The 15,185-nt window shown below is 52.4% G+C and overlaps 1 protein-coding gene across 17 annotated transcripts in view; it reads right to left on the reverse strand.

Moving 5' to 3' along the window:
- Positions 1 to 15,185, reverse strand: part of Cacna1g (calcium voltage-gated channel subunit alpha1 G) — a 65,555-nt gene that overhangs the window by 40,838 nt on the left and 9,532 nt on the right. For 10 of the 17 annotated variants that reach the window (XM_021213141.2, XM_021213148.1, XM_021213146.1 and 7 more), the window contains exons 5-9: positions 13,789 to 13,948; positions 12,334 to 12,634; positions 12,076 to 12,168; positions 9,281 to 10,064; positions 7,187 to 7,563 (exon numbers count right to left, since the gene is read on the reverse strand). In XM_021213141.2, the coding sequence (XP_021068800.1) occupies positions 7,187 to 7,563; positions 9,281 to 10,064; positions 12,076 to 12,168; positions 12,334 to 12,634; positions 13,789 to 13,948 (1,715 nt within the window). Of the gene's footprint in view, positions 1 to 7,186; positions 7,564 to 9,268; positions 10,065 to 12,075; positions 12,169 to 12,333; positions 12,635 to 13,788; positions 13,949 to 15,185 lie in introns of all 17 variants that reach the window. The other 7 variants (XM_029545686.1, XM_029545685.1, XM_029545684.1 and 4 more) reach the window with 4 other exon arrangements.

Genomic DNA, 15,185 nt, shown 5'->3' on the forward strand with positions numbered 1-15,185 from the left:
TCTCCAGCTACTAGAAGTTTCCCAAGTGAATACAAGCCAGGTAGGCTTAGCCTTGCCAGTGCTGGCTCAGCTTCAAGACAGACAGCTCAGGCCCCTGCCACTTAAAATTCTGGAGCCTCGAGCCTGGCATGCTGACCCGTGCCTGTAATCTCAGGACTTAGGAAGTAGAGGGAGAAAGAGCTCAAGGTCACTGTTGGCGACAGCTACATTTTCAGTTCTAGGCCAGCCCAGGCTACAAGGTAACCCATCTTTTACCGAAAGAAAGAAAGAAAGAAAGAAAGAAAGAAAGAAAGAAAGAAAGAAAGAAAGAAAGAAAGAAAGAAAGAAAGAAAGAGGGGGATGGGAGGGCTGAGAATAGAGAGCACTTGCCCAGCATGTGTGGAGCCTGGGTTTGATTCCCAGCATGTGACACATGGAAACAGACACTTGTAACCCCAGTCCTCAAGAGGCTGAGGCAAGAGTACTGCCACAAATGTGAGGCCAGCCTGAGTTAGACGGTGAGTTTAGGCCAGCCTGGGCTACATAGTGAGACTCTCAACAAGAACAGAGAAGGGATGGGAAGGGAGGAAGCAGGGGATGATGGAGGGCAGGGGACTCTGCTCTACTCCTCATCCTCCTGGTCAACCTTTGGCTGCTGAAGGCCACACTCACACGCTATGAACTTCAGAAAACTGCTGGTGAGGTCCCTGGTTTGGGTGAGACCAGGTGTTCCAAGCTCTCTGCTGTCCCCTGAACTCCGGAGTGGAGTCATCAGAGTCATGAACAAGGCTGTGCTGACCAAACAGTCCATGCCTGCTGGGCAGCCCCGGGGTTGTGCTATGCCTGATCCACAGTTTCCTGTTCCCATGCGGATCGTTCTTTCTGTCCTAAACTTGGCCACCCTTTGGGTTCCTTCCTACCCTCAGTCTGCACCTTCGTCTCCCTCCCTCCCCCCACCTGCACTAGGATCCCCTGTATCAGTGGACCCTGTCATTTCTCATAAGTCTCTCTCCTGCCTTGCCCATATACAGGAATGTGCTCTCTGCACCTTCACCTACGAGCCCTGGCCCCACCTCTCAAGGATCTTTCTAGTCCTTCTGGTAGTAACTGCCTTGGCAGCACCCAGCCAGGACTGGCCCCTCCTGCCCTGCACCTTCCTTGGCCTTAGGCAGCATCTCCTGTCTCTCTAGGGAGCCCTCCCCAGCGAGGTCTCCTTCCCCTCAGCCAGAGTTCATTCTAGGCCCACACCCTCCCCTTCCCGTGCGCCTTCCACCATCACCTCACTCCCCACCCTCCAGCTGTCACCAGAGTGTAGAAGACATTAACCAAGCGCCCTCCAATTCCCTGGCTCCTTGTTGAGATGGCCAGTGCCTGCCTGATATCCCTCCCTCGTGGCCCGCAGCCATCTCAAACTCAACACATCCAAAACAAACCCTTCACCTTCTCTTCGAATGTGCTCCTTCCCCCTCCCCGACTCCACCCGGCCTGGAGATTCTGTCTTGTCTCTCAGAGTTATCTCGGAGGCATGCTTGCCTGCCATCCATCCACAGTCAGGTGCCAGGGCTGAAGACCCGGCCAGTAGGATTGCAGACCTGCTCACCTTTGTTCTCTTTCACCCAGGCCCTTGGCATGAGGCTCTCCTGGCCTGCCATCTGAATGATAGAGAGAGCTCCCTTCCCCCTTCCCTCACCAGGCCTGCACCTACTGGCAGCTCAGGCTCCCTTAGAGTCCTTGTCACATCCCTGTCACTCTCACCTTGATCACCTTGTGCCTATACTCAGTACCTTTCCAAACTAGGCCGGCTGGATGGCCCCCCTCATCCTGCCCCTTTCTGATACCACCTCCCTCACCTGTTGTGGAGGTGTGATCTCTCCTTGTCCCCTGGAGTTCAGCTCCTGGTATTGGGCATGAACTGACATTGAAACAGAACAAGGGCACACTGGGTGTTCTGGCTTTGTCCCACTCTCTGACCTTCTAGAATTCTCCCAGTGGGCTGTGCCCAAGATGTGCACTCATGAAGAACTGGGGAGACCTAGAGCCAGGGGATCCCTGAGAGGACACAAGCATCCCTCAGCCCATGAGCTCCAGAATGGTCCTTTCTTACTTCCCTCATCCAAGACCCCTTGAAAATATGGGAGCAGGTCAGCTATCAAAAAATTTGCACCCAACATCTTCCTAGGCTGATAGTCCCTAGCCCACCATCTGGAGACCAAAGGCCAGGACCAAGTAGAAGTCATCCACGAAGCTTTGCCCTCAAATGCCACATTTGTTTTTTGTTTTTTGTTTTTTTTTTTAAAGATTTATTTATTATATGTAAGTACACTGTAGCTGTCTTCAGACACTCCTGAAGAGGGAGTCAGATCTTGTTACAGATGGTTATGAGCCACCATGTGGTTGCTGGGATTTGAACTCAGGACCTTTGGAAGAGCAGTCGGGTGCTCTTACCCACTGAGCCATCTCACCAGCCCCTCAAATGCCACATATGGAATAACTATGTGGCATGTCTGTATCTGAAGAGAGAGTGTTCCCCAGCTTTCAACAGAATTGAAAAGGAGTGTGACCCCCTTCAAGAGTCCAGGAATGTCACATGTGGGCCCCACCCCCATCTCACCATCCCTTCCCTTACTGGGAGCCAACCTCCATCACTTATAAATAGAAACCTTCTCTGAACATACATCTTCAGTGACAAGATGGGTCCAGACACTGGTGACAAGCCAGGTTGTTCCTATCCTGTCCTCTCTTGGCCTAAAAGGCCAACTACCCCAGACTTCTATTCTTCTTCAACTTCTCCAGCCCTTTATGCTGACATCTTACTCTTTAAACAAAACATTAGCACCTGCCCTTACCGGGACTCATAACCAAGATGGAACAATTAGTCTGTGACTCCAAGACCACAACTCATAGAGAAGACCCAGGGGGGACAACAGGGCACGGGGCCACTTCTTTTTAGAAAAGAGTGCCCCAGGTACATCTTTTCAAGGCTCCGCTCCCCGCCCCTCTCCCCCACCACCCTGGAAGCCTGGGGTCATCTCTGCTCTCTCCTCTCCTATTAGCTCCCTATTACAGAGTCTGAAGATCCAGCCACCTGTGGGCTCTCCTCAGTCCCTTCCTCTCTCTCTAGGAACAAAAAGAAAGCACGCAGCAACCCCTCCTGTCCTTTTGACTTTACTCCTATTATGACTTTCGGCAAGCTTTTGGTGAAACACAAACCTGCTTTAAAAAAACAAAAACAAAAACAAAAACAAAAAAAGCTATCTTTGCTAATAACTTATCAGCATAAGCCAAACTCCTTCCTGTGCCTCACAGGATCTGGCCTGAGTTTTTCCCAACCTAACATCTTGTCACTTGTTCATCCAGCCCATATCTAGTGACTCGCTCATTCTGAACGCCTGCATTTAGTGTCCTCGATACAGCTTTCGATGACTACACTGGGCACCCACACTCAGCTCAGAGTCCATCCCTTCCCTACTCCACGTGGTTATGGTGGGAGCATTTACCCCATGGAAACGGGCCAATTAGGTTGAGCTTGTCTGTTTCTGTAGAGCCAGAGTTTGAACCTAGGATCTAGGGCATGCTAGGCAAGCACTCGACTCTGGAGTTATATTCTCAGCTCTCCTTTACTTAAAAAAAAAAATTTTTTTTTGAAGACTAGAGAGACATCTCTGCCGTTAAGAGCACTTACTGTTCTTGCAAAGGGACAGGTTTGGATCCTAATCCCCACATGGCAGCTCAAAATCGTCTGTAACTCCAGTTCCAAGGGATCTTCTGACCTCCATGAGCTCTTGAACAGAGATGGTGCACAGATATCCACCCAACCACACACATATACATAAAATAAAATAGCTAAATGTTTAATTTTGTGGTTGTTGTTACAGAATCTCAGTAAATATACCCAGGCTGGTTTTGAACTTTCAATCTTCCTGCTTCAGCTGGGATGGCCAGCACCATTAGGCCTGGCTTACTTTGTTTTACTGAGGGCAACTTGTTAAACATTTATTAGCACCACTGTGCAAACCCAACTCTGACGCAAAGGATATGAATGTGGGATGGATGGATGGATGGTTAGATGGATGAATAGATGAGAGGATGGATAGATGAATGGGTGGTTGGGTGGGTGGTGAATAGATGGATGGATGGATGGATGGGTGGTGGGAGAATGGATGGATGGATGGATGGATGGATGGATGGATGGATGGATGGATGGATGGAATAAAATGGAATGAATAGATGAGTGGGTGGATGGATGGATGGATTGGTAGGTGGGAGGATGGATGGATGGATTGGTAGGTGGGAGGATGGATGGATGGATGAATGGGAGGATGGATGGATAAGTGAGTTGGTGGATGGATGAATAGATAGAATAGAATAGGAGGGATGGACGGATAATTCACCATCTGTACTCTCTGAACCACCCCCCTGGTGAGGACAGGGTCCTTTGCTCATCCTATAGTCACAATGTCATTTTCTTGCTCAGGGCCTCGTTTTGTGTCCTTGTCCCTCTCACTAATCATTCCAGCTTTTGCACCAGTACAGTACTGCTGGCTAGTGGTTAAGGGCTAGGGGAATCGGAAGAGAGTGGTGAGGTGGACGTGGTCCCAGGCTTGAGGGTCTTGGGGTGTAACAAGATGAAGTTCCCTCACTGAGAGGTAGGTGGAAGAGAAAGGTGCCATCTCCAGCAACCAAACTCAACAACAAGCAGGGGGAGCCTGGGGAGGGGAGGACTGAGCTCACCAACCCCTTCTCCAGGGCTCCCCAAGCTGATCAATACCAGAATTGATGGATACAATCGCTTCATTAAGAGCCCCATGGGAAAAACAGGAGCCTGGGGCCCAAGAGCCACTGCAGTAGCATCTGCAGAGCCTTCCTTCCAATCAGCCCCACTTCCCCTGCAGTCGGCGCCATCTGAGTCCTGAGCTCCCTCTCCCTGCCCCTGTCCTCCTTTGCATCTGGACCTCCGGCTCTGCCTTCCATGTCCTTCCTCTCTCCCTTCCTGCCTCTCTCTCCTTCCACACCGGTCCCCACCTTTTCTGTCCCCTTCTCCCTGGATCTCCAGTTTGCTCTCTCTGCATCTGCCCCATTTCTGTTTCCCCTCTAAGCCCCTCTGCATCTCTCAGCCCTGCCTCCATCCTCACCTTCCTACCCAGCACCCCCTTCAGCCTGCTCAGGGGCCCAGATGGCGGGACATTCACGCCACAGTGCCTGCAAGCACAGGACCATGGCAGCTTCTGGAGTTTTTATGACACCCTCCCCATCCTCTGAGCTTGCCAGGCGGCAACCAGTCATCTGCCCAGCCTGCTGGGGACTCCCACTCACCCCCATGGGGCCTACAGCAACCAGGTTCTAGGACAAACTTATCCCCTATAACAGATGCTGCCAGCTTAGAATGAGGGCTTCCTATTACTGAGGGTTAGGGGGGAGCTAGGGTTGTCTCCTCTTTCCTCAGGAGCGTGGCTAAGGAGATGCTAGAAGCACTTCAACTAATGGCTTTTCTTTCCCTTCCAAAGGGGCATCCTTCTTGACATCTAACTGAAAGCCCTCTTGCTGCAGCTTCATCTGCCTTCAGCCTGTCTGACTCAGCTTCTTCCCTGTGCAATCAAAGCCTCCACCAGCAGCATCTGGCCAGGCAGGGACTGTTGGATGCATCCCCCCCAGGGGGAGGGGAGGGCATCAAAAATGTGTTCCCTTGGGAGAGAGGGACTTAACCAAAACCGGTGCTGAGTGAAACCGAGGAGGTGGCAGTTCAGGCTAGGGGATCCAAGGAGGTAGAGGTTAGGGGTTTCTATCTCTTGAGTCACAGAAGGGGGAAACGTTGTCCCCCCGCCCTCCCCCAGCCACCTGGCAGAGTAGAGCACCTCTCTGCGGGAGGCTGGCAGAGCCAGCGTGTGCATACATGCCCACGCCCCACGCGGCCCAGACACAACACGCCCACCCAGTGCCATGCATGGCCACCCGTTGGCACTGCAGCCGGTGTGTGGTTCCACACACACCTCGCTGACACTGGGGAAGAACCGTGCAAGGCATAGCTGTTCCACAAGCAAGAGAGAATGGAGCCAATGGAGGTGAACAATGAGGGGGTGCACCTGACCAGACAGGGCAGTTCAAGAAAGAGCCAGATATCTGCTCATGACATTTCCAGGGTAGAGGTTGGTGGGGTGAGGGTACAGGGGTTCAAAACCCTCTGAAAAAGTGAACATTTTGCTGGCTTCACACCCTACTCCCCACCCCCGGCTCAGCCCATACTGGTTGAGACACTCCTCCACTCCCGTGCGACTATCACAAGCTCTCAATGCTTCTGTGTCAGCACGGGGAATCTGGCAGGAGGGCTGCACATGCTCACTTCAGAACCAGAAAAGGTGAGAGTCTGAGGGTCACCTCCCTCCCTGTTTCCTCAGGGTGGCAAGACTTCCCAGATAAACAGCCGAAGAGACAATGACACAGAAGAGCCTACGTCCAGCAGACAGCCCTGCGCATGTGCACAGGCCAGCGGGGTCCCCCTGACTTGACCACACATTCCACCTGCACAGCTTTGAGGTAGCCACACACACATTCCTCTCTCAGCCCAGGCTCCGTAGCTGGCAGCCATCAACCTACAGAACAAGCTTCCCTCTTCCACATGACAGTCCTCCAAATATTTGAAGACAGCTCGCCGTCCCCGCTGAGCCTCCTCTTCTCCTGACTAAACACCCTCCTCCTTGGAGCAGCTCCTCAGACTCACTGGTTTTAAGCTGCCCGGCCAGAGCAACCCTGGTTTACAGCAAGGTTCTGACCTGAGCCCAAGCCAAGACTGTCTTGCCTGCTGCACCGTGATAATCTCCCAAGCACAGGCACTCAATACCATCCATTCCTCACTTCTACCTGCATGGCCCTCCTGCCTGTCAGTCACCCTCTACTTACTGAGATAACACATCCCTTGCCTGCCTTGCATCTTCCAAGAGAAGAGACCAAGAGAACCGAGTCTTCCGGCGGCTTGTTACCCCATATGCTCATTACGTATACACATAGAGACTCCCTCTTCTGAGAAACCTTTCCAGACAGGACATACCTGTACCTACCCGAGCAACCTCATTCAGAAAGCAAGTGACCGTCATCACCCCCTAGAGACTCCACCCATCACTTTATCTCTCCATCCCCCTTCTCCCAGCCACAGCGAAGAGCCAACCCTAGGGAAGAAGCCGCTGTCCAGAGCCAGCCTGGGCTGCATCCCTACCTGCTCGTGGTACTCGATGCCCATGCTGAGTGTATTGACCAGGATAGCGATCATGATTCCCCGGCCAAAATATTTGCTATCTACGATCTTCCGGAATGTGTCACAGATCAGCCTCCAGAAGGCCAGCACAGAACCGGGCTCTGCATCTGGGCCCAGGCTCCGCCGTCGTCGTCTGTGGGGATCCCGGAGGTCGCTGTGCTGAGCGTCCTGTGTAAACTCGTACACGGCTTCACTGTCTGAGTCGGGCATTTCATGGTCAGCAGACTCTGGCTCCCCTGCTCCTGTCCGGGCACAGTAGGGACAACTGTCTGGCCCACAGGCTCCACTGTCTGATTTGGAGCAAGGGCTGGAGATTTTGCAGGAGCTATGGCAGGCTCCTGGAACAAAAAGGTAGGTGTTAGAGGCTCACTGGGAGCTCCCGGTCCTAGGAGGATGGAGACCCTGCAGGAGGGAGGCTGGGGTGCCAGAGATAGATGTGCTAAGCACTTAATGAATGGGGTGTTTCTGATTAACAACATACCCCAACGTCAATAGCACCCTATTGATGGTCACGTCTAAGGATCCTAGGATTGAGATAGAGAGATAGCCACCATGTCCTTCTAGGTCTTGGGAGCTTTCGGCCAGGAACCTAGACCATCTTCCCTTCCCTGCACCCACACAGTGCTGCGTAGCAGTTCCCAAGGGATCTTTGGGACCCACCCACACATACACACATCTCATCACACATACCTGATACACATACACACACACTACATGCACATACTGTGCACACATATAGTGGGCACATGCTATCTGTATACCACGATAAACATCCACCAAACATGTGTACCCAATCATATTTGTGCCATCCAATGTTATTACACCAGACCCACGCACATATGGGCATATGCACACACCAGGAAGGAGCACTGTACCCAAATGCATGTAAGTCAGACACTTGTACCCTCATATATACAGACACACATGAAGTCCCCACCTTCCTTCATGCACATTAGCACACATATGTATGCCAAGTGTGTTCTGAATACACTCAGGGACACGCCCCAAGGCATCCCCTGTCCATCTAAATCTTATTTTGGTTTTGTAAGAAACGAGTGGCACCTCTGAGACCACACTGTAAAGTAAGTGTGAGATGGTCCTTGGCTCAAGGCCTGACCCCCAGTAGGCACAAAACGACACATTCCCCTTCAGAATGCATCTGTATAGCACAGGACATCAGTAAGCTCCCACAGCAGTGATGGTCTCAATCCCACCTACTATACAGTGGAAAGTGAAAGCCTGCATGTGGGATGTGACCTGCCCATGACCCAGGGCAGGGCAGTGGGAGAGCTAGCATAAGAACCTTTCACTCTGTGTTCTGTGGTGACATTTTCTGGTCCCAGGGGACATCTCACTTATCCCGTAACTTTCTGTCACCACATCCTCCCTGAAACACGAGGCCCCAGGCTGTGTCTGCATGGGTAGCCCGCCCACAAGCGGCAAGTATCACTATTCCCTCAGGTCACTGAGGTTCTACCCACAAGGCTGGCTGGCTGCTCCTGCTCCAGGTCTCTCTGTTTACAGCAGTCACCTTGTGAGGCCCCAGACTGCCACAGTCACACACCATTTCCCACCTCGCTGAGCCCTGGGACAAAGGACACAGAGTGGGGCTGCAGAGTTCAGATGGTCTTGAGGTCACACTCGCTGACACCTTGCGCCTCTTGTGCACACAGCAAGGGTGCCTGTAAGGTTATTACCAACCTGTCCAGAGGACTCGAGCAGATCGGGTCTGCAAAGCATGTGACAGGCACTCCATCAGGTAGCAGGGGTTAGATGTTATGGCCAGAGGCATAGAGTGCAGCCCATGGTAGGTATGCATGTGTGACTGCTCTCATTATTTCTAATATACACAGTAACCATAATTCCCATTTGAATGGATGAAATAAGCAGGGCTCAAAAGAAGTAATGGGATCAGTCAAAAGATATCAGGGCTACAAAAGACTGCGTGAGAACCTGGAATCTGCACCCTGGGTCCCTGGGTCCTCAGACTCAGTCTTCCAAATTACCACCCAGCCTCCAACTGTGGGGTCCCAGCACACCCACCCACGCTCTCACCCGTACTCTGTGTCTCCAGGAGCTTGTGCATGGAACTGAAGGGCCCAGGTGGGATGTTGAAGCTGGTGAGGGTGGGGGGCCCAGGGCTGGGGGCCACCTCCACTAGTGCCTTATCCTTCAGCATCTCTGGTGGAGGGCTGGTATGCACAGTGGGGTATACCTTCCCACTACCCACAGTCCTGCCAGATGCCTCCGATGGGGACCTGGGAGGGGGCGCCTGGCAACGGACTGGCTCCAAGTGGCAGTCAGCATGGTAGAAGCTGTGTACAGACTCCGCACCCCTCGGAGGGCCCCCAGAGGGAGTGGGGGTAGAGGGTGGTGGCAGCATGAGCCAGCGGGACCCATTAGCATCCCTGTCCTGGATCTCTGGGCTGGCCCGGGGAACTCTGAGCGTCCCATTACCCAGGTGGTAGTGGTGATGGTGGTGGTGATGGTGGTGTACTAGGTGGTGGACAGACAGACGACGGTGTGAACGAGAGCAGCTGCCACTGGGCTGGGGCTCCTGCCCACCACGGGCCACCGGGCTGCTGAGCAACCCAGCCCGCACGCCTACAGCCCTAGAGACCCGGGCCAGCCTGCGGGCTGCTTTGCGGAGGATGTACACCAGGTACTTGAGAAGCTCCTCATAGCAGCTGCCTGGCTCAGAGAAGCTTGCCAGGGTGCTAGCATTGGACAGGAATCGTACACGCTGCTCCCGCATCAGCTGACTCTCCCGTTGCTTGGTCTCGGAGAACTGCGTGGCGATCACCACCAGGCACAGGTTGATCATGAAGAAGGAGCCCACCTGCAGGGGTGGGGACAGAAAGAAGAGATGTCCTGAAGAAAAATGAAACTCCAGGCCAGCTGTCACAATCAATCGATGGAGCCCCTGGGGGCCAGGCGCGGAGGTTTGCAACAGTTCAGGCCTATCCCACTATTGCTGGTGATAGCCTACTTTGCAGATCTCCTCCAGTTCCCTGCCTTTAAATGTGTTCGCAGGGAGAGCCTAAGGCATCCTCCCTGTTTCTATTAGGAGAGAATGCTGTAGAAATGGATGAAATACCGGGAACACACAACCTTCAGCTCGGATTAACCCTTTGAGATTTACTTGTAATCCTCCCACTTGTATCCATTCTTGCTTCATGACCTTGGGTAAGACTCTTAACCACATCTGAAAGGAGGGACCCCCCCCCCAAGCCTGACAAACCTGTGGTTCTGACTCGCCCATCCTTCCCCAATCTCTTATCGCTGTGCCTTAGTTTCCCCAGGACCCTGGGAAACCTATTGTTTAGACAACAACCCTAAAGGATGGAAATAAATATTTGTGCTAACAAAGCGGACTTTTTTTCTCCCCCTAGCTCATGTCCTAGTAATTATGATAATTAGCTTCACTAGTGTGATTCCAGAGAGCTGTTTGGGAAGAATTTTCAGGAGGTGTGTGGGAGGGTGGAAACTAGGCCCCTGATGTCCCTGTCTGCCCCTCCCCCCCAACCAAGCACTCCTGAGGACGCCAACAATTTATCAGATGAAGAACAGTTTATTCGTCTGAAGTACCTGCTTCACTCTTGTGGTAATGGTCAGGGATGGTACAGGTTCCCTAGCCAAGCTTTGCACCAAGCCTGGTCATTCTTTCATACCAGGGAAAGTTGTGGTAGCCTAGGGAATTGCCCTTTCTCAGAGCCTACAGGCTGTGGCTCTCCCCAGGAGTAGCCTCACTCTGTCCTCGGCTCTCTGAAGCTTGCCCTACGTCTCGAATGATCTTCATTTCATTCTTAATCTTTCTCTCTCGGTCTCTGACCCTCCACCTGGTTCTGCATTGGCCTCTCGGTGACATGGATTTGGAGTTGGTACCTTAGACCTGACATCAACTCTAGCCCCGACTTCTGACATAATCTCGGACCAGTGGTCAACCCTCTAGAGCTCTGAGTTCTCTCACTTAGAAGCCAGAGTCCTTGAAGCGCCCACCTCGAAGGAGTACATAAGGAAGGACAGCCACACCAGTGCCAACAACCCTCCCTGGCAAATCTGACCAACGGTTTAGACAAGGCACATGGTGCGAGGCAGATAAATGAGGGAAAGTGGTTTTCCTTGCGTGAAAAACAAAGGTGGCAAGGAGATCACAGTGAGGCAGAAATGCACACACCCCCCCCCCGGAAGTACAGAGAGCAGCGGCTGGCACACAGTAAGTGCTCAATAAATATCAGCTGTAAGTGGTAGCCATGAAAGCATCTACTATGAAAGCATCTACTATGACTGGTAGTGATTAAAATGATTAAACGATGCTGCTTTGGCCTGTCTTCTGCCTTCACTGAGCCCTGGAATTTCAGAGCTGGAAGGAATGAGTGATCTCTCAGTATTTCTCAATACTGATTGGAATTTGGGGGGGGGGGTGCATGATCCTTTGCTTGTAAGCATTTCAGGATGTCGAACATCTTTCTCTTCTCCAACCGAATGCTGGCAGTGGTCCTCTGGGACTCACAAACACAGAACTATACTTGGCCATTTCTGAGCACCCCTAGAGAAGGGGATGATAGCATTGTGGGTTCAGAACACCCCCCACCCCACCCCACCCCCACATTTACCAGTGAAGAACCTGAAGCCGTTAGTGGGAATGGAGCCTCAAAGAGAATGGCTTGCAAAAGGTCCTAACAGTAGCAGGTGGTAGAGTCTGGCTTTTGGTCTTGGATTTTTCCTGAGTCACTCATTATGCTGCCACCCCTACAGGACTTGAGAGCTAAGAACTTCCCATCTATTCTCTGCCTCCACCTGTGTCCCCAGGATGCCCCACTCCCACAAAGGCTGAAGGAGTCACTCACGATGATGAGAAGAATGAAGTAGATGAAGTTGTAGAAGGAATGAGCATCCATCACAAAGTACATGATGTCGACCCAGCCCTCCAGTGTGATGACCTGTGGAGGCAAGAGAGACGGCTGACTCTGGCTGGCGCCACAAAAGTCTCCTCCCATCTGTTCCACTCCCCTGGTCACCACCCTAACCCTGAGAATGAGCACTCCCAAGTTGTGCAGTGTCCTGTGACTGTTCTGGGCAACATCCCAGGGCCCGTGTGGCCCCACCTGGAAGATGGCGATCCAGGCATAGCCAATGTTGTCAAAGTTGATGGCGCCTTTGAAGGGGTTGTGCTCGCCTGCAGAGCAGTTGGTATAGTATTGGTTCCAGTTGACACAGGTGGTGTTGCTGGAACTGTTATAGGCCTCATAGTCCAGACCGCAGGGTGGACCACCACCGCCTTCCCCACGCAGTGTGGGCACGCTCCTGCAGGATCGCATGCCGTTCTCCCGAGGCTGAGAGCAGATGAAGGGGCTCTCATCCTCATTCTCTGTCTGGTAGTAAGGCTCCAAGTCTACACTCAGGGGGCTGCAGAGGGGGGGGGAGACAGAGATAAGGCTGGGGAGTAGGATCCTCCGCTGAGAAGTCAAGGAAGAAAAAGCTGTTGTGGATGCACCAAGGCACACAGAGGGTAGGCCAGACCTACCGTGGGAGAGGGGATTGGGCAAAGCAAGGGCTTGTGGGTAGGGAGGATATGAGGGCCTGCTCAGGAACTCCAGAGTCCAGAGGTCCACAACTCTAGGGAGGTAATTTTCCAACTATGTTAACAGCAAGTCAAAAATCACAGGGGAGTTTATTTTCCATCTACCCCTTCCTTCTTTGTCAAGTAGTCTCATGTATCTCCAGGCTGGCCTCAAAATCGATACAGCCAAATGATTGTGAATTTCTGGGCCTCCTGTCTTTGCCCCCTGAGTTCTGGGACTACGGAACCACAGCGCCCAGTTTATACAGTGCATGGGATCAAACTCAGGGCTTCATGCATACTAGGTAAATACTCTACCAACTGAGCTATATCCCCAGCCCTCAGGGAGCCAGTTGCTTTCTTTCTTTCCTTCCATCTGTCTGTCTGTCTGTATTTCTTTTAAGGCAACGTATCACTATATATCTTTGGCTGGCCCTGATTTATGTATCTTTCCTTCCTTCCTTCCTTCCTTCCTTCCTTCCTTCCTTCCTTCCTTCCTTCCTTCCTTCCTCCCTCCCTCCCTCCCTCCCCCTCTCTTTCTTTCTTTCTTTCTTTCTTTCTTTCTTTCTTTCTTTCTTGCTTGCTTGCTTGCTTGCTTGCTTGCTTGCTTGCTTGGCAAGATCTCACTATATATCTTTGGCTGGCCCTGACCTATGTAAACTTATCCAGCCTGAAACCCACAGAGATCCACCCAGCTATGTCTCCAGAGTTCTGAGAGTAAAGCTGTGTACTTTGTGTGGCTGGCTTCTGGGAGGGCTTTTTAAATGCCTGAATCCTAGTTGAACCCCAGGTCAATGCAGTGGGAATCTCTGGAAAGGGGTACCTGAACATCAGGACTTTAAAGTGCCCCAGGTTGTTCCACTGTGTAACTAAATTTGAGAGCCAAATGCCGGGTATGAGACCACATATATCCATGGCAACAGGAAGCCAGGAACTAAGAGAGGTCCACAGCTCCCCCAATCCATCACACACACACACACACCCCGACTCCATCACTCACAGGCTGAAATTCTCAGGGAGGAAGCATCGGTTTCGAAGCAGCCCTGCCCACAGCTGGACACCAACGATGCCAAAGATGAAAAAGACGAAGAAACAGAGCAGCAGGACGTTGCCCAGCATAGGCAAGGTATCCAGCAGTAATGTAACGAGGATGCGCATGCCTGTGGGGGCAGAAAAGCTGTGCTGGGGGCTCCAGTGTGCTAGGGACACATGCTGGCAGTCTTCCCCAAGAGGGTCCACCCATTTAAGCTGGAGGGGAAACTGGCAGACACCCCTAACTCTCCCAGGCAGTCCTTGATTGTTAATACTCATATTAATTGTTGTATGGTACCAACTGTGGTTTCCAAAGCCCTCTAAGTTCTGAGTCCCATTCCACTCTCCCCGTGTCACCACGGGGCTGATGATATCACCCCCAATTTACAGATGAGAAGTCTGAGGCTCACCGAAGTGACGTGAGCTGCTCAGGATGGGAGCTGCTAAATGTAAGCGCCAGGACTTAAATTTAGGATTTTGTGCTTCCAAATCCTGCTCCCCAAGGCACTGGCACACACACACACACACACACACACACACACACACACACACACACCTCCCTCCCACTTCCTTCTCTCACCAGACACAGTCACCTGACCTTCCTAAATGATGGCCCCAGAGGGCCACTGGGGGAACTAGGACAGACCTAGAGGAAGGCTAGAGGCAGACAAGAAGATCAGCAAGTAACCAGGTTTCTGAGCCCACCCCTTAGCCCCTAGCCCTGCATCTGTGTTCTCTGTGTCTGTTTCCTGTTGGGTCCAGATCTTGAAGTCAGGGTCTGAAGAGACATAACTCTATCTTGGGGGAGTATTTCCTCCCTCCAGGGTCAAGGCCACTACATACTCCCAGCCCCAGATAAAAGACCTGTTAGGGACCCACTCACCTTCCTCCCTCCAGGTCCAAGACCCAAATACTTGAACTAGCCTTCCGAAGACCCAGAGCTCCTAAGCTCTTGTCAAACTAATGGCTCTCTAGTGGTCCATTTGACCTGGGTGGGCCCTGGGTGGGCCCTGGGTGGGCCCTGCTCTCTCTAGGGCAAAGAGCCTAAACAATAGCAAACCAGCAGCCACCCTGCGGTAGTCTCTCCTCATCCCTTTCAGTTCCTCCCACCCCCCATCAGCTCCTCAGCGCCCCAACTGAGATCAATTCCTCAGGGCTTGCATTAAGGGAATTACAGCAGTGGTTAGTCTGAGGTCTATAAATCTAGTAGCTGTCACCTGGGAGAGGAGGCCAGCCACGCCCCTCTTCTAGATATCCGCCTTAGCACCAAACATCAGGTTCCATCCCAGACTCACTCAGCAGTTCTGCCCTCCCAGAGATAACTGCCTCCCTCCCTCCCTCCCTCCCTCCCTCCCTCCCTCCCTC

Source organism: Mus pahari, chromosome 14, assembly GCF_900095145.1.
Source record: "Mus pahari chromosome 14, PAHARI_EIJ_v1.1, whole genome shotgun sequence".
NCBI lineage: Eukaryota > Metazoa > Chordata > Mammalia > Rodentia > Muridae > Mus > Mus pahari.